Source organism: Podarcis muralis, chromosome 7, assembly GCF_964188315.1.
Source record: "Podarcis muralis chromosome 7, rPodMur119.hap1.1, whole genome shotgun sequence".
Taxonomy (NCBI): Eukaryota; Metazoa; Chordata; class Lepidosauria; order Squamata; family Lacertidae; genus Podarcis; species Podarcis muralis.
The window spans coordinates 58,822,157-58,849,415 of NC_135661.1; the positions used below are offsets into that span (position 1 = coordinate 58,822,157).

A 27,259-nucleotide genomic window follows, 5' to 3' on the forward strand; every position below is an offset into this window, starting at 1 on the left:
TTGTTGTTGTTGTTGTTGTTGTTGTTGTTGTTGTTAGAACCTGAACTCGTCCGCCCAGTCTGTATGTCTCTTTTACCCAATTTCAAACTGAGGTGAGTGAAGAGAGAGCAAACCACTTAGGAACATATAGGAAGTTGCCTTATCTGGAATCAGAATATAGGCCCAGCTAATTCAGCTTTGTCAGCAGTGACCGGCTCTCCAGGTTTCAAACAAGGGACATTTCCCTACACCACCTGAAAATGCAATGGGTTGAACCTGGGATCTTCTGCATGCAAGCAGGTGCTCTGCTACTGAACTATGCCCCTTGCTTTCTTCCTTTGCTGCATGGCTTTTAGCTTTTCCATCTCATTCACCAATAGGAGAGTTTGGCTTGCACTGCAGATTCTGGGATAATCAGCTATACTATCAACGCCCACCAGCTAAGTGCCTTCAGCTATTAAGCTGTAACAGAAACCTCAAGAGGTTGCCAATTTTTCACATCACACAACAGAAAGAGACAGAACAGACTCTCAGAGCTGGGAAGGACCAAAATGCCTAGTTCCAAGTGTCATCCATTCCCCAAAGCCTCCCTCAGATCTCCAGACAATCCAGATCACTAGCAGAGAAATTTCAGGTACTCACGGAGGCCTTGTTTCAAAGGACTCAATAGAGCAAGTGAAGCTGCATTGCAAGCAAAATGAAAGCACACCGTCACCACATGCACATCCCGGAATCATAACCAGTCTGGGCTAGAGGGAGATTCCTTCTTAAACACAATTGTGTGCTTCAATAGGATTTTTTGGTGGGAGCTGCTGAAGGTCAAGGGTATTTTAACATTACACTCAGGGAGTCTCCAAATTTCCCACATCCATAGTTATAATGTTAATACCATGTTCAGAGGCTACTCACTAACCAGCACATACAGTCATTCAGCAGCGGGGGGGGGGGGGGGGGCGGGGGGAGAGATGGGATTGCAGGGCCTCTCTGTCCACACTGCTCCTCCTTCAGCTGTTATCTACAGCAACCATTCCACCAGGCTGTAGAAGTGAGATGGGACTGTGGAGCCTCTCAGCCAGCATTACTGGAAGACAAGCAACTTTTGGCTCCTCTTCTCCTTGAAGTATTTTCATTTTTGCTGCTCAGTTAAGGAATAAATAGCACCTGAGTTTACTTTTTTCCATTCTCCTTCCCAGTCCGTTTTCCTTTTGAATGTCATGTATTGAGATTGCAAGCCTGGGGGCAAGGACTAACATTTGTTAAGTGCTCTGGGAGCCTTTTGGGGGTAAAGAGCAGGATAAAAATGCATTAACACAGAATCATTCTCTGTCAGGCCCTGCTTGTGAACTTCCTAGAAAGATTTGGTCACCACTGTGGGAGATAGATAGGGACTGGTCTAGCAGTACAGATCCTGTGCCTTATTCTCTCACCATGCATAGGGCTGCTATCAGTATTCCAACTGTGTGTGGGTTTTTTGAGAACTTTCATTGTAACTTCTGTATTATCTTCTACATGCCACCATCACTGGTATGTCAGGGACACACACAGTCAATTATTCACATCGGCAGTATCGTGACAGTCATTCATTATTAGGTTCAAATCAGATTGCACCCCATCCATTTCTGCACAGGACTACCAAACTGGTGCTGCTCTGTACTGCTGCTCCTTCTCTAATTTTAGAATGGAGCAGTAATGACAGCTATTTCCTCTCCTTGATTGCACTTGTTTTAACTGCTCTGCTCCAGAGCTCATTAAGGAGGAAAAATGCTGAAATATTTAGAAATTCAAACAGCAGTTTAACAGTTGGGCATCTTGCATAAGGCTACAAGAATAGAAGTGTAGGAAAATTTGGCTGTAAAGTGCTTCAGTCATGAATTTTGTATTGTGGAGGCAGCATTCACAACTAGCCCTTGAACTGTAGTGCAAGGGGGATGCAGGCTTCAGGCCGGATGCAGGTGTCTTGTCCTGGTACACAACACTTTGTATACCAGATACCAGAAACTGCTCAGGCAAAGAGAATGGGAAACTTGGTTTTGGTTACTGAACAGTGAACTGCTGAACAGTTAAGTCAGAGCAAGTACATGGTACTGGATCCTCAGGACCTATACCACTTCAGAATGAAAGTAGTTGTCACATTTTTAATACATATAACCTTCCTCCCAAACATGAAAAGCTAGTGTTATCAGGAGAAAGTTTCCATTTTCTACATGCAGGAAATGTTTGACAATGGGGAGCTTTCAAATATGCAAAACAAACCCACAAAGGCTTGAGGGGACTGTACCACATAGTATTCCTACATATTTGGATCTCCACTTTGCCCTCTGAGAGGCATTCACTCTAAACACCTCTGCATGAAGGGTTAAGGGTGTGTGGGTGGATGCGCATGCGCGCACAGAAAAGCAAAGCTGCTGATACAAGGACCAACAGGATGTGGAAGAGTCAAATAAATAAATAAATAAATAAATAAATAAATAAATAAATAAAATAAAAAAAAAATTTCCTGAACCCAATGGGGCTATTGCTACAGGACATCTGTTCCACTTCATCCCTCCAGTCACTTGCCACACTCCAGTTGCAAGCTGCATCAAGCTTTCCTCTGGACTCATTTCCATCAGGCTATGCCTCCTAAATGAAGTGTATTGTTGTCAAGTGTACTTATCACTTCAATAGTCTCAGAGCATTCAACACCACAGTATCACTGAGTGCTCTGTCATGACGCAAAGCAAACTTGCAACTGCAGGGACCTAAGCAGCCTCTGGAGGGCAGCAAATCCAAACCTTCACCTTACTCTTGTTGGAAGTATGTGTGCCACACCCAGGCTTCTACACAGCAGCACTAATCAGACTGAGTTAGAGGTACATCACTTATATATTTTATTTATTTATTTTTAAAGAATGGCAAACTGCCACATGCAGCGCCTTACTTGGATGTGTCTGGAGTCTTGGAAGCTTGACTACCCTACGTTCTCCTACAAATGGACCTTGAGCTTGTTTGGAGGTTCTAGCAGGGGAGCGCAGCTATCGTATACCCTTGACCGAAGAACAGCACACTCCTTCTATCTGGGATGGTCGTCCTCTTCCACCGAGCGCGCAGCTTCGGGAGGGACGCACATGGAGCGGTGAGGGAGGAAGGGGACACCCGCCTAGCCAGCCAGATCAGCCGAATCAACCCTGGCGATCAATGGGGTGACAGATGTCGCAGCCAGATCGCCCTCACATCCCATCACTTATATTTTAGGGCAAGGAACAAGCTTCACCAAGGCAGGAGCGCAACAAGGAAAATTCAGAACAACTTACTAGTCCTATGAAAAGGGAGGACAGGATCCACTATGAATGGCAACAGGAATCTTTATTAAAGGCGTTCTTTAGGCGTATGTTTGGCAGACATACGATGTACACGCACACTTTTATGTACACTCTTACACAACTCACAGAGCATCACCAAGCGCTTGAACCAATAAATTAAAAAAAAGAGAGAGATCAAGGGTTTATTATCGTGTAAGAAATGCCATTTCCCCAGAGTCAGGTTAGGGCAGCAGTCTGGGGAATCAGAAACAAAAGCCAACAATGACATAATCACCCCCACTCCTGGGTGGCCCTCACCATAGTAGAGGCAGTAACAATCAGTGTGCTTCTTCTCAGGAGAGAGCGGCCTCATACTCGGGCCTCAATGCACTCCAGCGTAGAGACTCTCTCCTCTGGCCTGTGCCCTTCTGCTTGGGCACACTGGCCAATATGGGCACTTGGGCTCTCAGCACCTCTGGCGTTTGGGGGATGCAGGCAGGCAGCAGTCTGGGGATAGGGGGAATCACATTCATCAGAGGTAATGTCAGGCACATCGTCCGACTGACTGTCTGAGCTCTCCAAGTCACTTCGGATGCTTTCAGGCTGTGCTAGAGTGATGTCCCAGGTTTTGCTAGCAATGCAGTCTTTTTGCTCACAGCTTTGGTGGTTGCACATCTGCTCCTGCTCTTCTTCTGCTTCCTCCTCCTCATTCTCTGCCATCTGAGTGTGAACATGGAGAGAATCCTCTGTGCTGCTCCCACTAACAAGCTGGTAATGGCTCGGCTTGGTCTCTATGTCCACCTGGATCTCCATATTATTACACTCTCTGTGGAAGGAGGAGCCCATGTGAGTTCTAGGAGACAACTTTTATTTCAGAAATATTTATTGCAATTCTGGAGTTCTGGCAAGCTAACATTTCTAATATAGTTTTTAAAAACCTACTACAAAATAAACAGTATAATACATGAACAAGGCCCCACAACGCATTGCTATGTATCCCTGACGTGTGTGCGCTACCTGAGCCTGTGGCTAGAAAAAACCCAAAATGTTAGCATCAACAACATTAAGTCACTGCTCCAATGTGGGTCCATATGTGTGCACAAAAACATACACTTAAGACACATAGACAGACAGATGTTTTTTAAACACTGACAAAGTGCAACCATAAGAATAAACCCTGCTGGATCAAGCCAAAGGCTCATCTAGTCCTGCTCTGAACCTCACTCTTGCAGCCTGCAACAGCGGTACAACCAATTCAACATAATGAGATGGCTAACTCCTGCAAGTGATTTGAACTGTCATCCTGAGTTTCAGCAGCCTTCCCTGATTCTAGGTCACACACAGAACTAAAAAGTCCTGAAAACATTCCACATAACTTTATGAAAAAGTTGTTGCTTCCCACTAGGTGCTGCAAGCCTATAAGAGCAGGCAACAGTTGAAGTACACTGAGAGCCCATAGAAATATGTTAGCTGAAACAGAGTGGCAAGAGAGGTACAGTGGACCCTCGGGTTACATTACCTTCGGGTAACGTAATGTTTGGGTTGCGAACATGGCAAACCTGGAAGTGTATACTTCCAGGTTTCGCCGTGTGCGCATGCACAGAAGCGCTCTATCGCGCTGCGTGTGTGTGCAGAAGTGGCGCCTCATGTTGCAGACTTTTCGGGGTACATACGGACCCCCGGAACGAATTAAGTACATATCCTGAGGGTCCACTGTATCTGAAAATTTACTCTTTAAGTTAGTCGCAGAATAATGAATGTGTATTCTTATGTCTTAGCTTCCGGTTAATTTTTCACTACACACTAATCAGCCCCTGCAGCTAAATACTTCTGAATGATCTGCAGAGAATGATAGTCAACAAAGTCCACACCAAGCCACATTCATCCAACTTTCCATCCAAATCTGCCATACAAGAAAAGGCTCTTCTCACTAAATGAGGTTTTCCATAGAAAACAAGTTATGGTGACTTCCTGCCAACATCTTTTAACAAGATCAGAACAAAAATGATGGGCTTTCTTCAGAGACCGATGACCCCATTACAAACACAAACTAACTGCATTAACATACCTGTCTTGGGGGTTGTAAGAACTAATGATGGAGCCTGCCATAGCTCGCGTGCTGGCATTGTCACTGATGGCTCCAAGGCTGACCGAGTCCTTCGGGAAAATCTCTTTCTGGACATCAGCCTGCACTTCCAGCCTGGGCAAGGGACAGGAATTTATTAGGTTCTTTATACTAATGTAGCTCTCCCACCTCACTTGATGTTTGACTACACAAAGGAGTTATTTAATTCACAAGAATTAAGCATAAAGTGACTCAGTTTTAAGCAACAACTTATTTTGCTGAATTTTGCTTTGTCTGTTTTTCTCTAGAACAGGATTAGGTCATGTCTGTGGTCATGACTAACAGTTCCTGTGTAGCACGTTCCCATACATTCTACAGTCAAATTCTGGGCTGTACATTTGGTGCTGGATAGAGATTTGATTACACAGCTGCCTATTTCAGACACTGGATCAGAGGAACAGACCTTATAACCTTATGATTCAGGAGGCAAGCTTTCTTGTCATTGTGCCAATGGGATGTTAAAGTATGCAAGACAATACATGACAAAAGGACAGAAAAGACTTAACCCAATTCATTTTTATTTCCAATCTAATAGAACCATGAAGTAAGAACAGGGGACATTCTTGCATGGGAACACCTAGCATGGGGTTGTGCAATACAAGCAAACTAGGTTTACTTATGACTGAGTCTCAAACCCATGATATCACACACAGGTGCTGTAGCCTAAATGAACTTTTAATTACCTGCTGTACTTTCCTTTCCCACCCAAGAGGACTCCACCGCTCAGGGTGCCCCCCGAGAGCGCAGCAAAGCTGGCTGTCTCACTGTAGTTGCCCTGCATGACACTGAGCCCATCAGTAGGGCTCCCACTGGTGCTCAGCACACTGGTAAGGCCTTCAATGCTGCTTTCCCCAATGCTGGGATTCTTCAGAGCCCTCCAAGCATCCGCCACTAGAGACAATGAAAAATATAAGAAGGAACATAACACAAAAGGTGACTTGACAGCAGCATTCCTACATTAGTCAGTTGTTCTATGTAAACTAGCATACCTGGAAGCAAAACAATGAAGCTGAATGAATTTAGTAGTTTTAAATATTTTCGTCCCTATCAGTTTGGAGCAGCAAGTGAGGAATATGTACAAAGTAATGTGTTTGTAATGTTAGCAAGAAAGAGAAAGAAAATCAAACTGACCTTACAAGTTCACCCCATCAATTATCTAACCCTTCCACTTGCTGCTGGATACAGCTGTTAAGCACAGTCCTAGTTGTTTTTCCCCATCAAGATGTAAAAACACAGTTACTTCTTTACCTGTAATTGGCCCATCATCTTCATCAAACTCGATTTTGACTCCTTTCCCATTGGCTGTGCTAACTCCACAACCACCACCACGACACAAAGAAATTGGCACAACGCCATAGACATATGCCAACATAATAGGGACTCCAATACCTGGAAAAAAGAATAAAAGTTAGTAGGAAACCAGAATCCTGCAAATACAGGTACATGTCCTCTCTGCACATTCTTCAAGGACAGGATGAGTGACATCTCGCTCATTCTTACCACCATGAAAGTGCTTAGTCAGAGACTAAGAACACTATCAACTGGAGAGAAGAGTAGTTTGCATAGATTACACAGATGGCTACTAGAAGAACATCAGTAACATGTAAGTAGCTTGCCTTTCTTTCTTGCAGTTTGTGCGCTGTTCCATAACTGATTGAAAACCTCGGGAGAATGTCGCTTTCAACTGCAGTACCAGCACAAACTTTCACATCAAGGATTAAGCGAGCATAGTGGGAGCTTTGTAGTATAATAGACACACCCAGGATATCCTGAGAAAGTAGCCATTTCTCAATTGATATTTGTGATTATAGGCTGTTTAGCCAACTAGCAAAGCATGAAAGTTGAAACAACCAAACAAGAGAGCTTTGAGACCAGTTTGCCTTTGACTAAGTCACAACAAACATTTTATTCTAGCAAAAATCCTTGGTTCTATGAAGATAGAAGACAATTATGAAACTGACACCCAGTGTGTGCAAAGCAAACTTCCTGTCATTGTGGGGGAGGTGGGGAGATGAATGACTTTATATCTCAACTAAGGTGAAAACAGGAAATAGATTTCGATTAAAGGTGAGGTCTGGTTGACAAATCACCTTGTCCTCGTGAAAGGCAAAGCTTAGCAAGAGAACAGGGATAAATAAAATTCTTCTAAAAACATAATTGTTAAAGAGTGAGAAAATGCTGATCTATGGCAGGACTGAGGTGGAGGAACATGGGCCCAGAGGGAAAATATCAAACATTAAACATGACACAGGGTCTAAACTTTAAGAAGTAGTAAATATACAAAAGTATATCCATTTTGCATAAGAAGACCTCCAAGTGGAAGGGTTTTGTTCATTCAATAATATCAAGTTTAGTTCCTTGGAGGTTATTTGGTTGGGATGTATCTACTAAACTGTGAGATCAAGGGACTATAAAGTATGGTGAGGAGTTCTGATATTCTTCTCACCCTATGTCAGATTAGAAATGGAAGCATCTGTACTTGTTGTTCTGGGCACAGTGAAAAGACTCTTAGCGCTGTAGAGATAGCACATAATACCAGCAGCAGGTATTGCGAATCACAACAACAGATCTATAGAGTTGCAGTTGATATTAATGTAAAAGCAAACATCCTCTAGATCTATGAATGGAAACCATATCAAGGGTATCAGCAAAAGAAACCATATAAATCTACTGGGCATGGATAAAGGAAGCAGAGCTGCTTCGTTTTGAAAGCATGCTCTGTTGCTTGGACACAGCTGCCTATTTAAGTAATGTTAGGGAAGGTATTGACCAAGGCTCATTTTCAAGGAAAGACACACAACTTTTTATTGAGTTATTATTTCAAGCAAAGAAGAGAGTGACAACGTTCAACCTCATTCAGCATGGCTTATTGTAAAAGATGCTGTGGTACTACAAGAGCTGGAGGGCACCATGTTGACTGCCCGTGCTATAGAAAACAGAGGTGGTGCATGGCAACATTAATATAAGTGATAGAAAACTCCATAACTATATAGGGACAGGGAGGAGAAAGATAGTTTTGTTTTCCTGAGCTCTCTCAAAGGAAGTCCTTAGCTGTACCACTTCCGCAATGCCAAAAGATTACTGAGCAGAAAGGAATTCACTCCGCAAAGCATGAACATTGACCACCACCACCCATCCTAAGTTCTGCAGATGCTCTGCAAAGGCACTGCATTGCATCCTCAACTTAAATATATGTGTTCCATGTAATTAAGTTATAACCCATCTAAACAGTGTTGGGGTTTGGAAATTCTTAACGCCGCTGTCAGACTGAAGCAGTAGCCAAAGCATATCATCCTGTGCTTTCTAACACAGAACTCATCTACTTACCTACACTGACAGCAGCAATGACAGGCGACGCAATCACAGATAAGGTTACACCACCAGTGATGGCCAGGTTCCTCTTGTGCTTAGAGGTTTTTTTCCCCTCATACCTGCTATGAATCTGACATAAGAAGAATCAAGGATAAAACAGGCAATGCAACACAAAGAAGAATGGCATTCTAATGCAGCTCTTAATAGTTTATAGCAGAGATGGATTCTCCAGGAAAAAAGAAGAGAGGCTGAAGGGCAATCTAGAGGTGGAAGTCCCACCCTGTCCATAACTGGACAGGCTGGCAGAAATCAGAGCAGGGACCATCAACAAGAATCAATGCCACAAAATCAGCAGCAACTTCAATGAAACTTACTATGCAAAGCCGCAGGCAATTTGCAGTTGGGCTGGCCACACATGTGTTCTAAGGAAAGATTACCCACCCCAGGTCCCACAATGCAAACTTCAATTATCACTGAGATCTCTCCACCTGCAACCTAAGAGTAGCCTCCTGGATCTGACTATAGGCCCTTCTAGTCCAGCATCTTGTTTCTCAGTAGCCAACCAGATGCCAATGGGAAGTCCACAAACAGCTATGTGTACAAAAGCCCTCCTCCACTGTCATTACCAATGATTGATATTCAAAGGTATGGTGTAATATATTGTATGGTCCCTCTTAACTATCAGGGGAACCACCACCACTTTTGCACCTCCCCTCCTCCCTGCAAAAAAACCATCAGCATATACAGTTGATATTCTTACCTTTCTTCCAACATAAACCGGGATTCCAATGACCATGGCTGGAATGGCAATGCCAGCAATGAGGGAAATACCCACTGGCGCACCAATCAATGTTCCGAGCTGCCAGAGAATCTTCTTTTTACGACTCCATGGCTTCTTGCCCCAGAATGTGCAACCAGAAGGACTGCAAGAGATTTTATATTTGGTCTTCAGAGGAACAAGATTAAAAAATGGGGGGAAGGCAGACACCTGCCCACAAAGGTTCTACCAAACCTCTCCCCTCCTCTTCCGGTCCAAGTAGCTAAAGGTGTGTCTACAGCACAGATGGGGAACTGTTTCGACTCTTGCGGCAGCGTTAGAAACTGAGATATGAAAGCTAGGAGCTAAATGGCACCTTAAATCTAGGTTATGCACACAACAACAGAATATCTAGGTGCGCTTTTTTAATAACAAGAATACAAAAATAAAAATGAATGAACTGCAGCTAAGGTCTTATGTTCATTTTTCACATGGTCTAGTCCTCATCTGAAGACTGCAAAAAAACAAGGCCATTCTTCCCCTGCCCACCCCCCTAATATTCTTAAGAGGGTTTCTTTTCCGGTCTTCAGAGAGTGGCTGGAAATGGAGAGGCAGAAAAAAGTCATCCTTTCCTTCCACTGTGCAGTTTTAATCTGAAATCTTAGGCTCAGAAACTGCTCTCGCTAATGAAATTCGCTGTCGCAAAACGCGCCTAGAACAATGGGAGTTTCGAATGCTGCTCTGAGGCATGCATTCCCTCGCTGCCAACCCTCCAAGGGCCACATGCCAGCAGTGGAGGGAAGGGAGGGCACACTTCTCACAGACACATAATACGCACACACATGTATGTACACAGTACACAGCCCCCACCCCTGCAGCTGATCCATGTATAGTCATGGGTAAAAGAAAGTGCACCTCCTTTGAATTCTGTGGTTTTACATATCAGGACATAATAGCAATCATTTGTTCCTTAACAGGTCTTAAAATTAGGTAAATACAACCTCAGATAAACAACAATACATGACATATTACACCATGTCATGGTTTGTTTAACAGAAATAAAGGCAAGATGGAGAAATCATGTGTGAAAAACTAAGTGCACCCTTACTGCTTCCATAGGAATTAAGAGGCTAAATAGCAGACAGGGGCTGCTAATCAAATGCCCTTGCTTAATTGATCATCAGCAAGTGTGCCCACCTCTATAAAAGCCAAATATTTTAGCAGTTTGCTGGCCTGGAGCATTCAGGTGTGTTTTAACATAATGCCAAGGAGCAAAAATGACAGAACGCTCTTAGAGAAGCAAGTGCTGCTGCCCATGAAATTGGGAAGGGTTCTAAGGCCATCTCCAACCAATTTTAAGTCCATCAGTCTACATTTCTAAGTATGAGAACACAAATCAATATTTTATCTGTTTTGATACTCCCACAGCACAGTATCTTTTGAGTAGTAAAGGTTTTGGACCACAGCAACATAGCTCTAGCAAGGTAGAGCAGCTTGAGGGCAATTTACCCTGCAACTTACCTGAGGTAATGCAAATCAGAGATTTCCTTCATACAAAGCCAGCAGAATTCACAGCCACATACAGCACAAGTCATGTGATTACAGCTGCCATCATTCATCTTGATGATGTAGGCACTGCAACGTGGACATGGCTTGATGTCATCTGCTATGGAAATGAAAAGGAGAATCCAATCAAATTTTGTGCACCTAAATAAATCCCAAGAAGGAATTGAAAATCTTTGAGATCTTCCATTGTAAGAAAGAAGGTGAAAGAACCACCACAGTCTTACTCTTCCAGCCCATCCTCCTTTGAATGAAAAAAAGTGTTTAAATCACATGGCAGGTCAAGATTCAAAAACCTCATTGTTTCTAATTCAATTGACTGTGCTTAGGACCATGGCCTGACTCACTTATTTACCAAATTTAAATCTCACCTTTCCTTCAAGGAGTTCAAGAGAGAATATGCTCCTCCCTTCCACCCCCATTTTATCCTTACCACAATCCTGTCATATAGGCAGGGGGCGGACTGAGAATGAATGTCTGAAAGTCACTTTGTAAGGTTATTGCCTGAGAAACTCATTCTTAGTTTAAAAGGGTAAGAGTATCCTGGGCCTGACAAGTAATTCATCCCTGATATTTTTAACAAGGCTGCATAGGATCATAGCTCATTATTACTGCAAGTCCTTTAAATTCAGGAGGTCCCAAATTCAGTCCCCAGCATCTCTAGTTATATCAAGTGATGGGGAAAGACCTCTGCCTGAGACCTTGGAGAGCCACTGCCAGTCAGATTAAACAACACTGGGCTAGATGGAGAAACAGTTTGACCTAGCAGAAAGCAGCTTTCTATGTTCCCAACTCCACCAAAACACACTGCTGTTGCCAGCATGCAATTTGAAGAGGTAAAAGTTTTATAACTCACTTGAAGCAAGTGGGTAATTTAAAACAGAGGTGTGGAATCTTAGACCTCGGTGCTAAAAGCATCCCTCAAGGCCTCTCTATCCAACCTTGAGATTCTTCTCAGGCCACATCCCTTATTCTCCTCAAGTAGTTTTGCCTGTCCAGAATGTGTCCTTGAACTGTGATGATGCTTCCTGCTTGCCTAGATAGAGGAGTGTATGTGTATGTGTATAAACCTTTGCCTTTTACATTGCTGAAATGTAGCTACCATACAAAGGTAAAAGCCACATTTAATCTAGTCAATCTCTTTCCCAGATCTTCACACACAACTGCAGCAACTGGCAAGTAGCTCACTGGTACATACCTGGTCCAGATTCTTGTCCGTAACTGAGGCCTGAGGTGTGCTTTGTCCGTACCCGCAGAGTTTGTGCTCTTTGTTGGCGGGCCATGTCGCAAGTTTGGTTTGGGTGCCATATCTGCTTGCAGTGATAGCAAAATTCAGTCTGGCAGCCTTCTCTCTCACACGTCAGTTTGGGGCAGCTTGCACATCCATAGGCAATAACAGCATAACTAAGCAAAAAAGGAAATGGGAGGACAGTGTTTTGTTTGGGACTTGTATTGACAAAACTGGACTATGTGAAGTAAAGCCACAAAGACAACGGTCTCTGTACAAATCTACTCAGCCACAATTAGCCTAGCTTTCTCAGATTTACTACCTATATCTCAGCAAAAATTAAGGTACTTTATTCGATGTACTGTAGTTAACATCTACAATCTAACATATTGTTCTCTTCCTTGGCGAGAACAAGACATTTACTGACTTGCTTGTGTAACATTCTAAGAGCTCTAACCATGAGAAGCCTGTCATAATAAAGTTAGTTTTCTCCCCATCTCCCTTAATGGGCTTATAGTTAGTACTTTGGAAACAGAAGCACCAATTGGCAAACAATTTCTACCTGAGCACAAAAAAGAAGTCAGAAGAGGGGTAAAAAACAATTCTTTGTCACAGAAGCTACCCACCACACACACAAAAATGACACAAGGAGGTTGTCTAACACTGTAGTCTGCATATTTTGTAAGGGTCAGAAATATCACCCTTGTTACTCTTCTGGCTTTTAATTCCCAAATAATTCAGGTTGCATGACTATTTCTCAGATCTTGCAGCATGAGAAATCTGGAATAGTCCACATGATTCACAACCTGTGGGAGCTGGAGAAACCATTTTACCCAAGTGTAGCACAGTTAGAAAAGGTGACCATCATATACCTACATGCCAATATGCAGATTCAAAAGACAGAAAAGGAGGTCCATGTATGTCTGTAGGACTGCTCTATATTTCTAGTATACAAAAATGCCCAGTACCAGCAGAGAGGCAGATTTAAATATATTAACTAGCACCACCTGTTATCAAATGGATTACCCTCAATTCATGCAAGTCCTCAACAAAAACAATTATGTTTCATCAGGAGATACAGAAATATGCATGACTACAGAGCATGCTTCCCTTCATTCTGCACTGTCAAAATGCAGGTAATTTCAACTTCCCCAGCTCAATCAAATTCTGCAGAACATGCAACCAGAATAAAACATGTCTAGGGTTTTTTTTGCAATGTAGTTAACTTGCACAAGTTATTCTAAATGTAACATTTTTTTTAGTGGATGTGATTCCAGAAAGCCATAGTTCTTACACGGAGGACAGGGCTGCTTCTGGGGGGAGGCCATGCGCTGTACAATTTGTATGCAGCTGCTGGGGAATCTATACTTCCTTTTTGTCAGTTTGATACTCTCCTAGCAGGTGGGAAAAGAGGCTTTGACTATCCCAGCTCTTCTAAACTGAGTCCCCACTGGGGAATTAAGCCCCCTCTAGCCATTCCACCCCATCATCATCAGGAAGACAACTGCTGTCCTACAAGAATCATCTTTCACAAGGAGAGCAAGAGGACAGCTGATAACATCAAGTTCAATGACATAGTGTTAATGACAAACCTTTCAGTCTTGAAGGTACAGAAGCCAATAATTAATTCTCAAGTCTCCTTTAATCCATTCATGTTTTGCCTCTTAACTACCCGCATTTCCACAGCCAAAACTACATTGAGAACAGAATCTACAAGTGGGACCTGCAACAAAACACTGAAGTGCTTTTATTTAAGGTTCTAGCCAGCAAGCCAGGCCCTTTTCCAATACACTGCATTCCAATTCACATGCCTACACCCACCCTGTTTTCTGGGTATCTCCCCTCACTCCATCGGTTTTCAGCACCTACTGAGCAGTCTCAGTCTTCATATAACCATTTGGTTTTAGTGGGTCTAGGCAGGAGGAGAGTCACTGTGGTTCATAAGCTATCACTGCATTCACCAGAGAACTTCTCCCCATTGGAGCAGGCTTAGATGGCCTGCACCTGTTGTTGGGCCAGATAGATTGGGGTTGCTATCAGATGTTCTACCCACCCTGCTGCTAAACAAACAGCTTCTCTGACCCAGCTGAAGGAGGTGTCCTTGACTGTGGTGTTAGTGAACCCCAGGACTGTTCTGGAGAATTCAAAGTTCATGCCTAATCTGCCTCTACTGGACCAGCCTCCACTGCATCCATGAAGCTGTCTCAGCATATTTTTGCACGGCCTGACATACCAGATGGGATATAACTTTGATTTCAGTCTTTGCCACAGGGTGTGAGAGAGATTGTCTGGAGATGTGAAGGTATTGTTATAGCGCTGCTGTTAGATCATTTCTTGATGAGATTTGGTGTCATTTCTTATGCAGAAAGAAACTAGATTTATTTTTCTACTTGATTCTTTGCATCCCTCAGGTTTGAATACTGAAATTGATTATAGTTGCTTTCTATAAGCCATAAGCCAACCTAGCAGTTCGAAAGCACCCCCAGGTGCAAGTAGATAAATAGGGACCGCTTACTGGCGGGAAGGTAAACGGCGTTTCCGTGTGCTGCGCTGGCTCGCCAGATGCAGCTTTGTCACGCTGGCCACGTGACCCGGAAGTGTCTCCGGACTGCGCTGGCCCCTGGCCTCTTAAGTGAGATGGGCGCACAACCCAAGAGTCTGTCAAGACTGGCCCATACGGGCAGGGGTACCTTTACCTATAAGTCATTACTAATGCTTGTATATATAACACCTGTTTATGGATAAAGTTTGTTTTACATTTGTTGTTTTAAAGGGGTAACTTTAAGAAGAAAACCTCACAGCTGCAGATTTCTGTCACCTGTAACTAAAATCAATGCTGCGCCTGTCTATATAATCTTACATTGTAACAGTTGTTGTTCACTGCAGAAACCACTATGTTAGAAGTTCTATCATCTTGATACTTCATATATGGTATGTACTTCTATAGCACAATTGTTTATATAATTTTAATTTGTTAAAATATGTTGAATTATGACATTATATTCATTTATATTACTTAGAATATGTACAATGGATGAAGCCCAGGAGGGCGAGTTCCATGACTTTGATATACTACATATGAACATGTACCACTGATGAAGCCCATGAGAGTGAAACAAGGCATTATTTCGGAAATCCTTGTCAACACTGTGGAACTGTAGTAGGCTCCAATTTGGACTTTATGAACATATGTGGAACAGAAACTAGAAGACATTTGGTCTTTATGAATGAACTGATTTATTGGGACTTCCATCTATATTATTGCACTTTGTGTGCCGTTTATGTGCAAGATAAACATTTGATATTGTGATAAGAATATATAGGAGTATTGTTTATGTGAATGCACAGCCGGTTACGTCTTGTGTGTTTGTCAAATGTATTTCATGTAACGCAGGCCTTGATGTTGTTTTGCGAGATTTGGTGTCATGACAAAAATCCCTCCCTGCAAGCGTAAAGGGTCTATCAGAATGGTCTGCCATTGAAGACTTATGGAATCCAACTGATTCTTGATTGCTCTGGGGATGTTTCCTGTCTTGATGTGGAACGGTGAGATGAAGCAGGCTATCAACAAAATTGCCCTCAAGCCCTCTGTCTGACACTGTGGAGCCTGAATAACACTGTGGTTCTCTGCAGAATTTCAGACAATGACATAGAACAGATGATAGGTAAAGCACATTTGGCCTAAGATGTGATGTGAGAGTGACTGAACATAATTGTGCCTATTGTGTGGTGGTGAAGGCACCAAAGGCTTAACTCGCTGCCACCACTGTGTCCTCAAGTAGCTGTCCAGCAGATCTTTTCAAAGTGGCATGTGCTTTACAGTGGTGCCTCGCAAGACGAAATTAATTCGTTCTGCGAGTTTTTTCGTCTTGCGATTTTTTTGTCTTGCGAAGCACGGTTACGGAAAAGTTTTGGGAAAGCTTCAAAAATCACCAAAGTCTTCAAAAACCTCAAAAAAGGCTACCGCACCGCGTGCTGTGAGTTGCTCCTCGAAGTCAAGTCGCAACTGTATTAACGGTTTTAAGAAAAAGGAAACAAACTTGCAAGACGTTTCCGTCTTGCGAAGCAAGCCCATAGGGAAAATCGTCTTGCGAAGCAACTCAAAAAACCAAAAACCCTTTCGTCTTGCGAGTTTTCCATCTTGCGAGGCATCACTGTACTTATACCTGCTCCAGCAAAAAGTAGGCTGGGACTCTCTGAGGCCTGCTGTGATAATTTTGCTAGGCACCAAGTAAAGGTAAAAGCATTCATCCCCACAGTGATCTGAACACCAAAGTTAGAAAGGATATTGGTGAGGTTTCCAACTCATCATCTGGTTTAGTCCTGTAGGATCAGTTTCAGCTAAAGAGGACTGAGGATGTAGAAAAGATATTTGTAACAGTTTGTCCTACCATATCCTTGCCCATCAAGGCTAATTCAAGCTAGCAGGAATGGGCTGGCAAGGAAAGTCCAGGGACTGGTGAATGTGTCATTATGCAATGGGGTACTTTAAGGCAGACAACCTTAAAGATGTGGTTGTGTGACCACTCCTCAATAAGCCCTACCTGCAAACCAAGGTTTATGATTTACTACCTCCTGAACACAGGTTCTCCCTTTTTAGCCAAATCAAGAATGGTGGAAGTCCTAACACAGGCTTATTGGAGGATACTGATTATCTTGAGCCATTCCAGACTGGCTTCAGGTCATAGTATCCTCCTGATCAGCTTTGTAAGATACAAGTTGAGGGCACGATATTGCAGTGGTTCTGGTCCTATCTATGGGGTTGGTTCCACAGCTTCCTTGCAGTTATGCTATGGGGTGCTGCAGGGCACTATTCTATTGCCAGTGCTATTTAACATCTACACATAGCCATAGGAGTGGTCATTTGAAGTTTGGAGGCAAGTTCTATTTCTCTACTACATTTGAGTCGTGAGTGTCATGCATTCAGAAACTGAATTTGAATCTATCCTGGCACTTGCTGCTAGCCTCTTGTTTCTGCCAAAGTTTTTAAAGTGTAAAGCAGATTTTTATATAAGCAAGGCACTGGTTGCAGGGTACAGAAGGTACAAGAAAGGTTTAGATGCATGGCTAGGCACAAGTGAACACATTGAACTAACAAACAGCATGCCCCATCAGCCTGTTGAGGAGGGGGGGGGTGCTTTTAGTGTGTGTGTGGTAAGGAGCTGGAGTCTTTGGAGTGAGCAAGCAAATTAGCATTCCCCTGAGTGGGTTGGAACTGTGGTTTGTTCATGCAGGTGCCAGTACCTCCATGCCCTTGAAGACAGAAGTGGAGTTAGCTCCGCATCCAACCTACTCTGTTGCCTCCCCAAAAGGCAGCAGCTCATCACTAACAGGAGGCAACATCAGAGGTGGTTCCACAATAGCAGAGGTCTGACTAGAGGCAGCTGTTATCACAGAAGAACAACATATCTCTGTCAACCCACTCGATCCCTCCCCTGAATCCAGCTGTGCAGTCATTGCCCCCTCCTTTAGTTGAGATTCCTGCATTACAGGGGGTTGGACTAGATGACCCTCAGGGTCCCTTACAACTCTATAATTCTATGATTCAATTCCGTGGGATCCCAATTTCATCTTCCACAACCCACTGGGACCCTTCTCTATATTGCCAAACTTCAACTCCCCAAGTTCTTATTTTTCATCTGGATTGGACCAACCACTCCGCAAGACTTCCACAGGAGTCATGGCAGAATCCTTAATGAAGTACATTGTGGGTGGGTGTTTTTGAGTCTGGAAATAGGGAAATCTGCCAGTTCTAGATGGGGTTGGACTCCTTTTGGAAGGACAAGTGCACAGTTTGGGGGTACTCTTTAATCCATCTTTGTCACAGGAGGCCCAAGTGACCTCAGTGGCAGGAAATGCCTGGCAGGTCTAAGTATGATTACAGGGATACCCAGCTACTGTGATCAACATGCTGGTAACCTTACAATTGGGTTACTGTAACACATTCTATGTGGGCTAACCTTGAGGTTGGTCTAGAAGCTGCACCTAGGTTGCTGAAGCTTCCTACTGCACACATGTAACATCAATACAGAGGGATCTGCAATGGCAGTTCATTAGCTGCTAAACAAAGTTTTAAGTGTTGTTTTTGACCTCTGAAGCCCTAATCAGCTTGGGAACAGATTACAGTATATTCAAGACTCCCTTTTCTTTATAGTCCATCAATGACACTGTGTTATTTGGGTGGGGCACTTCTGACTGCACTGCTTAGTTGGCTGGAGGGACAACTATTGTGGCACCCATTTTGTGGAATAAGCTCCCCATGGAGATCAGGAGAGCAGTGGTGATAGGATAATTTCACAGATAGCTAAAGACCATTCTGTTTATCATGACATTTTCCAACAGCCAATTTTAAGATATTTTTGGGTTCTAGCTGCTGAAAAGATATGACTATCTAGTATTTTAACTGTTAATTGTATTTATTTTATTTATTTGCATATTTTGAACTGCTTTGAGGTGCACAAATTTATAAATAAAAAGCTGTATGTATACAAATATAACATAGTATAGTATAATAGAATAGAATAAATATAATATATAATACAAGTCAATAAAAATAGATATAGAATCCTGCTTCTACCTTGACCTCAAGTACCAATCTGCCTACCACCTTTCACTTCCACTGACTGAATGAGAGCTAAATACATGCCCCACCCTATTCATGCTCTGCTCTACTCATTTACTGGTAATTCTGCCAACACAATGAATTTATTTTAATGCCCTGAAATTTCCCCCTCAACCTCAGGGAAAAATACAAAGCAACGAATGTCAGACAGCAGCACGAGCTGACTACAATGAAAAAGGTAGTTCCAGATTTGTATGCAGATCTAACTGTGCACTAGAAGACCAACATTACCATGGAAACACACCCTTGTGTTATGTCTGCAGTTTACCTCCCTAGGCAGAATAGCTAAGCTTGCCAATTTATGAAGATGCTTGAAGCATGGGTGGGATGCAGAAACCATGAGGATTTTGCATGCTATTTTTCTCAGAACATGCTTTTACTGCAGTCTCACAGAGAAACTGAACTATGAAACCTATGTGACAAAGATTTTCTACAAAACATGTGAGAAGCAGGGAGAAAGAAATCATATGCATCGTTCTGAACCCACACAGATTACTGACAGCTCTTAGGTACTACTTCAGGCAGCACATATGCTATCTTGGCACCATGTACAATTGACTTTTGTGTAAATGTGACAGCTATTTATCAGAGCACATGCCCTATCCCACTGTCTCTTCCAAATGTTTTTTACACATAAAATCCCCCACCTGATAGCTGAAAAATTGATAGCTGCTGTTCAAGCAAGTGATATGCAAAACTGCAGCTGGATTTTGTGCAACCAATTTTTTTGATACTGTATTCTAACGGTATTACTAGCACTAGCAGCTGCACTGCCTGCTTGTGCTGCTCACCAACCCACCTAACCGCCCCCCACATTAACCCCCTAGAGCAGGGGTCAGCAAACTTTTTCAGCAGGGGGGTGATCCACTGTCCCTCAGACCTTGTGGGGGACCGGACTATACTGGGGGGGGGGGGGGTTAATGAATTCCTATGCCTCACAAATAACCCAGAGATGCATTTTAAATAAAAATTACACATTGCACTCATGTAAAAACACACTGATTCCAGGACCGTCCATGGGCTGAATTTAGAAGGCAATTGGGCCGGATCTGGCCCCCGGGCCTTAGTTTGCCTACCCATGGGTAGATCTGTGCTCTTTCTCCATCTTTCCCTGCCTCCCGAAAATTCTATGAAGATTCAACAATTGCAAAGGGGGAAGGAAAAGCAACGGTTAGGGCATGGGTAGGCAAACTAAGGCCCGGAGGCTGGATCCGGCCCAATTGCCTTCTAAATCCAGCCTGCAGATGGTCAGGGAATCAGCGTGTTTTTACATGAGTAGAATGTGTCCTTTTATTTAAAATGCATCTCTGGGTTATTTGTGGGGCACAGGAATTTGTTCTTCCCCCCCCCCCAATATAGTCCAGCCCCCAAGGTCTGAGGGACAGTGGACCAGCCCACAGCTGAAAAGGTTTGCTGACCCGTGCCCTAGAGCTTCCCCTTCCCACCCCATGCAATTCCAAAGCTTACTTTTCACCTCTCAAACCCCATTTCTGATGCCAGTTCTCTCTATTTTATAGACTCACTTTGCACTCATTTCATCTTCACCCCCTTGTCTGTGCCTTGCCCTCTTTTTGTGCAACACCCTTACATACAAACCAACCGCATGGTAATCTCGGGTACCTTCCTCTTCCAACACAGAGCAACTAAGCACCTTTTTCACCTTCCACTCAATTATGAAGCTATTCCCTCTTATTCTGCAGACCCTTTCATGACTCTGCTTTAGTCTTCAACCCCATTCCCATGCCTCTTACTACCTTTTTGCAACCCCTTTTACACTCCTATTTTTACCATCACCCCCTTTTTTATTCCACCCTCGTCCTCACTTTTCTCAACTCTCCCTTGCACACAGATCACCACTTGCATGCTTTCTCAACTCCCCTATTCTGCAGCCCCCTTTGTGGACACACACCATGATGATATACATTACTGTAACTTTAAAAATGAGTAGAAGCTTAAAACCAAGACTGTCAGTTGGGCTGTTCAGTTTTAAAGGATGTTGTACATATATAGATGTTTGATTGTTAACAAACTAACTCTTCTAAATTACTACACTGAATCGGGAACTTCATGTTGAAGACAACACATGGTATCAGGAGTGACATACATTCTGTGAAGCTACTATGGGATATTTGAGGGCTCAGCACCCTTTATTTCTCTGAGGAATGGAAGAGAGAGAAGTTTGAGTTCAGCAACATGGAAAAAAATACTGAAAGAGGAAAAGAGGTTGTTTTAAACTGGTAAAAGTTTGAATAAAGCTGTGGTGAAGTAACCCTGGGGTGGTGGTGGTTGTGATTTTAAACAACAGCAGAGGTTTGAGTAAAGCAAGAATGGAAGACCACTGAGGATTTTTGCTTGTTTTAAACCAAATCGGTTTTAAGAAAGAGAACAAGCAGAGATGCATACAACACAGAAGCTAACAGCACAAAGCTAAAGCAAAGCCTTTCAAAACTCCCTTCTCAGTGTACTCAAACCCTGTTTTAAACTGCCACTTTGCCCCACTCAGTGTCACCCCTGCTACTCTACTCAAACTTCTGCCATTGTTTAAAACCACTTTCCCCCTCATAATGCCTCTCTTCTTCTTTTTTTGCTACCATGCCATGGCAACCTTCTGCGCAACCTGCCTATAACTTTGCCCCTTACCCCACCCTTATTTCATGCAAATCCAGGATTGTGATGAGGCACTACAAATGGGGGCTACATTCTTACATTGTTATTATATACAGAGAAATGTAAAACATAACACTTTAATATGGAAAAGGTCTGGTTCATTATCTCTTGCCTGTTTCCAGACTTTTGGCAGGGGTGGTATTTCATTTTTAAATGAACTTCTGCAAATTTAAGAACAGTGTATTTTTTAACAAAACAAAATCTAGATTCCAACAGTGAACATCATGAAACCCACCAGTATCTCAAGATTGTTACAAAGGATACAGTGCTGAAGCTTCATTCAGAATGTTTCTGGGTAGTCTTCAGGGTCTCTATGTACAAACTATTAGCTTAGAATACAAGGCAACCAGATAGGATATATTTCATTTCAGTGTTAAATAGCACACTAACCTTCAGAACCCTGCCACAGAAGTAGCACTATCTCAAATAAAACAAGTTGGCGGCATCTATCCAAGAGCAGGGTGTTCCATCAGCTTGTTTTATGTTTCCTATCAAATCTGATAAATTTTGCATCAGTTGAATAGAGGAAACAGTTAAGTGATAACCAGATTCTTGCTAATTAAGCAAAGCAGAAAAACTGCCCAACAGTATTTAGTGGAGCTACCATGTGGGTGGTATGCTTGCCCACCTTCTTTTGATCTCTAATTCCTATAATTATGCAGTACAGCATAATTTGGGACTGCCCAGCAACAACATATGCATGCCAGAAATCAACAGAATCAGAAGCAATTACAACAATTCCAAGAATATTCTGCAGTGCCCAGTACATTACAACTTCCCTTACCCCATGTTTTAAGATGAATGTTCTAAAGGACAACTTAAAGAATCATTGCTTGTACTTTCCATGCTGTGTTAAGAGAAACTTTGGGAGGCTGATTTAAAAGAAAACAGAAGTGAAAGTAAAACAAGACTTACTCAAATCTCATTCTGACTAACTGCCAAAGGCTAGGCCATTTCCCAGTTACCCAACTGGATGTTGAATCACAATGATTCAACATTTCACCACCTGCATCCCCATACATAAAATGCTTTCTTACCAGAATGTGCAAGTTTCTATTCTTACTTAAAGTCATTGTTTACAGTTTCCTCCACTATTGTGAAAGGATAGCTTAAGGCTGCTGAACTTCTCAGCATACAGAGGGGCTGGGAAAGACCCACAATTCCCTGGCATTTTAGAAACAGGAACTTTTCAGTAAAAAAAATTCCACCACAAACCTGAAATACATGCAACACTTGTGATCAGAAAATTTCAAATCAAACTCCCCTTGCCCCTACTTCCAAGGATCACCCACTCCTCCTCATCTGTAACATTAACCCCACATCAATAAATATTCATTAGTACTTAAACAAGATTCTCAGGAAAATAAATTTTACTGACAAAATGATTCTGAGCAAAGTCTACCTGCAACTAAGTAGACAGGAATGACACAAAGTACAATTCACACCTCACTGCAGGACCTAGTTAATTAACTACCATCAGCAGTGCCAACCAGTCCTTGCCAAGGATTCAAGCCACAGAATGATTTGGGAGTATCTAGATCACCATAAACTGGGACTTTCCACAGCTGTCTGACACATTATCTTCCCTCTTGATGGGCCACCCCTCCTCTGTTACTGAGACCAACAAGTCATAGTCTATAAGGTAACAATAAACCACAGCTTAAGATTTGTTAAGGTCTTTTGAAGAAGGGCAGTTTATTACTAACCACCACCACTCTTGGTTTCTTAGGTTTGTTTATGCTCCTTGCACTGGGGAGGAGAAATGTGGGATCAATCAAGCAGCAGGTACTACTCGTTCATGCTAAACCACAATAACCCAGAGATCCGAGCTTATCTTTACATGCCAACACAAAGTGTTTGAGATAGCATTTCCATTTCATATAAGTATTCCTCTTGAGGATTTGTTGGCCACAGCATAGAGTGAACTGTTTCATTATAGTCTGCCCTTTAATAAATTTCTAGAGGCACAAATCCTTGTAAATGCAGTTAGTTTTGTTTACACATACATGTGCTTCCCTCCATTACTTATGTGTTTCCCTCCATTCACAGAGGGAAAGACAGTCCTTAATAAACACCTCAAACTTTAAAGGATATACTGATCTTGTAAAGTTTGTGTCTTCCACGTGTTTTCAGTCTGCACCAAGATAACTGATCTTACACATACATCCTATTTCCCTATGACCGTGTTCAGTATTACCCAGGCCCTGTAAAGAGTGTTCACTCAAGAGATGCAGCTCCCTGGGTCCTCTAAAGGTTTAGACTACAATCCTATGAGGAATGTATATGCTGATTTTTAAATACTTAACGCAGGTTCTAGCACATCTTTGGCACTTCCAAATTATCTGATAATGAAAGTTTTGTTTTCATTTTCACTTTCACTCACACCTATTCCTTTGCAAAATTATAACCATTAGGCAGCAAAAGTAGCTGCCTTAATGAGATTGGAGAAACTCCTTTATTAAGGGCTGCAAATGATTGGAAGAAGCTAAGTGCATTCAAATTGACACTTCATTGCTGGACATAGTCCTGCTGGTGCACTGCATGCACTTGATCAGCAATGGTTTAGTCTTAAAAAATTCTGCTGTTTGCCACCATTTCCCCTAGGATATTGAAAGAGACAGTGTGAGCAGTTTGGGAACAGGGCACTTACTTGTCTCCCTCTGGACAGAAAAAGTCAAATGAGGCACCATTGTTGAAGCAACATTCCCCGTACTACACTTAATTTCTATAGGAACATGGAGCAGTCTGGGCTCCTTTCAGAGGAAGGGCAGGACAGAAACTTAATAAAATAAAATAAGTGAACAGTAATTAAAAATACAATACTTATTACTGCATACAATGTTCTTAGTGTTCAAGTGTTTTTCAAACACTCCTACAAGTCAGAAAAAATATAAAATAATGATGTTAACTTTATTGCAGATAAGGGGCTAAAGCTAAATGGCTTGCTATGACTGTTCATGGCAGGTGAGATATGAACTATAGACACAATTATACACTATTTCCCAAATGAAGCAGCGGTGTGTGAACTAAACAAGAATATAAAATCTGCAAAAACCACCCACAAAGCCTCTGGGCTTAATTCCCAAAGCCCTTATCCCCAACAGAAAAAAGCCAGAGGATGCTCTTCACGCCCCTTTTTCTTATATTTCCATCACTTTGCCATTTTCTCTCTAAACTATCCACTTTTATACTGTAAACTGTTGATGGCAGAGTGACATACCATTTTTGCTCATTTCACTCTAATGCACCATGTATTCAGCTGGTATAGAACATTGGCTTGGCTACAAAGACAATATTTAGTCAATGCAAAGGCACCTCCCCTGCACCTTTAAACTTTAAACTGCAGCTAGGGCTCAGTGACATGACCTAGTAGTGCATGCCCGTCTGTAAACCTTGAAACCTGGTACACACCCTGCCAATCATGGCTGGCCCTTGCTTTCACTCTGAATTGGTGCAGGACTAAGCAGCTTGGAATCATGCTGTTCTTAGGTTTACTGTCCCCCACTGGCAAGAGCCCGCTAGGTGGTGCTGTCTGGAACCTCACCCACCCCTATCTGTAACATGGGGGGCAAGATCCAAACGGCCAACCGTTCCAGGGTTGTTGTAAAGATCACAGCAGGCTAATACAGATACAATTTACTTCCCATAACGGCCACCAAAGTAGCAGCTGCTGTTTTTACTTTATTATTATTATTATTATTATTATTATTATTATTATTATTATTAAGCGTGTCCTTCCTCCTGCCCCTGCCTTTGCTCTCTCTCACCCGCAGTCCGGGGCCGGGCACCACCTGCAGTCCGGGTCGGCGGCCAGGCAGCGGCGGAGCATGAACTCCTCATACTTGGCGACGAGGTGGGGCGAGTCGCGCAGGAGGAGGCGGATGTCGGCCGGGTTGAGGCGCTCGCTGCACTCGGGGCAGCTGATGTTGACGCGCGACTCGGTGATCTCGATGCGCAGGTACTGGCGGAGGCACGAGCGGCACGAGCGGTGCGGGCACGAGAGGAGGCGCGGCGCGTTGCCCGCCGGCTGCCGCACCAGGCACAGCGGGCACTCCAGCTCCGACGGGGAGGACTCCTCGCCGCCCTCCTCGCACTCCGCACCAGAAGACGAAGACGAAGACGAAGACGAGGTGGCGGCAGCGGCAGCGGCGGCGGCATCGCCCTCCCCGGTAACCGCCGCCGAAGGAGCAGGAGGAGGCTGTGGCGGCGGCGGCGGCGATGAGGGCGGCGGCGGAGTGGCCTGGGTTGATGCTGCGGTGGGGCTGGCGATCGCCGCCGCCACCGCCTCCACCACCGGGGCGGGCTTGGCTTGAGGCGGCTCTGGCTTGGCCTTGGCCTTCCGCCGGCGGCGGACTCCGGCCCCGGAGGCTGAGGACGAGGCGGCCGAGGCGGCGGCCGAGAAGACGCTTTGGAAGCTGAGGAGGCGGCGTCGGCCGCGGCTGGTGCCGCTGTTACTGCCGCTGTTGCCGTCACCTCCTCCGCCGCCGGTGCCTCTGCCGCCTCCTGCTTGTCCTGAGCCGCTCTTGGGGCATTTGGCCGGCGGGGCAGCCGCGTGTATCGAGGTAGAGCGCGGCGACTCTGAGTCCTTCTCTGAGCCCATCGCGAAGGAGAGGCGGACGGCCGGCCGGAGAAAGCGGCGGCAGCGTCGCCCGCTCGGCTCTGCGCCTCCTCTGAGGTGAAACGAGAGAGAAAGGGGAGTGAAGCGGGGGGAGGAGAGAGCGCATGCGCGGCCGATGGCCCGACCAACCGACCCACTGACTGACTGCTGAGGTAACCCAACCGCCGCCAACGGCCTTCCAGCTCCGGCTGCGCAGGCGCATTCGCGTCAACTCCGCACAACTCCCTTTCCTTACCCAAGCTGTCGGCTCCTTTCGCAATGCGCATGCGTCCCAAGCGGGGGAAGGCGACTTAAGAACCAACGTATTTTATGTAATTACATGTAATGCAGGCGTTGTGCTTTGAGCCTACGAGCTGCTTATAAAGAGTGAAGGTCCAAAAGGAAGGCTCGTGAGGCGCTCTCCGTCTCAGAGGATGGGCAGGCAAAGCCTTGTTTCTCTGTGTGTGCAGAGTTCATGTGAGCCTCTGCTATTTTTGCCTTTGCCTCCCCCCACAAAAAAGACAGTGTATAAGTCTTATAAAATAAATACTGGGCCGGAAGATGTTCAGGTTGAGGAATAGCATCAAACAACTCTAGCTGGCTCCAACGCCTTTTTTTTTTTTTTGCCTAAAGTAGGTTTTCTAAATGCCACACGTTCCAGCTGTCACCCCAAGCCCCTAATTTTGCCCCTCCAATTGACAAAGGGTGTGGGGCACAATTCTCATCATATGGGCAATAGCAAAGCACATGCTTGGCATGTAGAAGGCCCAGGTTCTAGCCCTGGCATCTCCCAGCCCCCTGTTCCCCTCAAAGAGCTACAGTTTCCAGTGATTTAACAAACCCGGAGAACTCAGAGAATTGTAATTCTGGGAGCGAAATAGGGGACCTCGACAACTCTCAGAATCCTTTAAAAACTGCAACTCCGAGGATCACCATCCTTAGCTCTTGATAAGCCTGTAGTCGTGACAAGAGCCAAAAAGTCTCAAGCTGCTCCAGGTAAGCCTCATCTTCCATGATGAAATCCCAAACGACCAAGATCCTTCAGTTTCTTTAAGTTACTTGTTTCAGCTTCCTCCATTTCTGGCTGCTTGATTTGTATTTATAGCCAGACGCAACATATTATGTACT

The 27,259-nt window shown here is 43.8% G+C and overlaps 1 protein-coding gene across 2 annotated transcripts; it reads right to left on the reverse strand.

Moving 5' to 3' along the window:
• Positions 1-3,305: 3,305 nt before the first annotated feature.
• Positions 3,306-26,298, reverse strand: RNF19B (ring finger protein 19B). 2 transcript variants are annotated; one of them, XM_028739116.2, is made up of 9 exons: positions 25,302-26,298; positions 12,216-12,421; positions 10,976-11,117; positions 9,458-9,620; positions 8,713-8,827; positions 6,634-6,774; positions 6,069-6,276; positions 5,329-5,460; positions 3,306-4,086 (listed from the first exon to the last, which is right to left on the reverse strand). In XM_028739116.2, the coding sequence occupies exons 1-9, from the start codon at positions 26,132-26,134 to the stop codon at positions 3,630-3,632; spliced, it is 2,397 nt and encodes a 798-aa protein (XP_028594949.2). In that variant the 5' UTR covers positions 26,135-26,298; the 3' UTR covers positions 3,306-3,629. The 2 variants fall into 2 exon arrangements, with proteins under 2 accessions (XP_028594949.2, XP_028594948.2); XM_028739115.2 differs by having other exon boundaries at positions 10,976-11,120; positions 25,302-26,292.
• Positions 26,299-27,259: the final 961 nt, after the last annotated feature.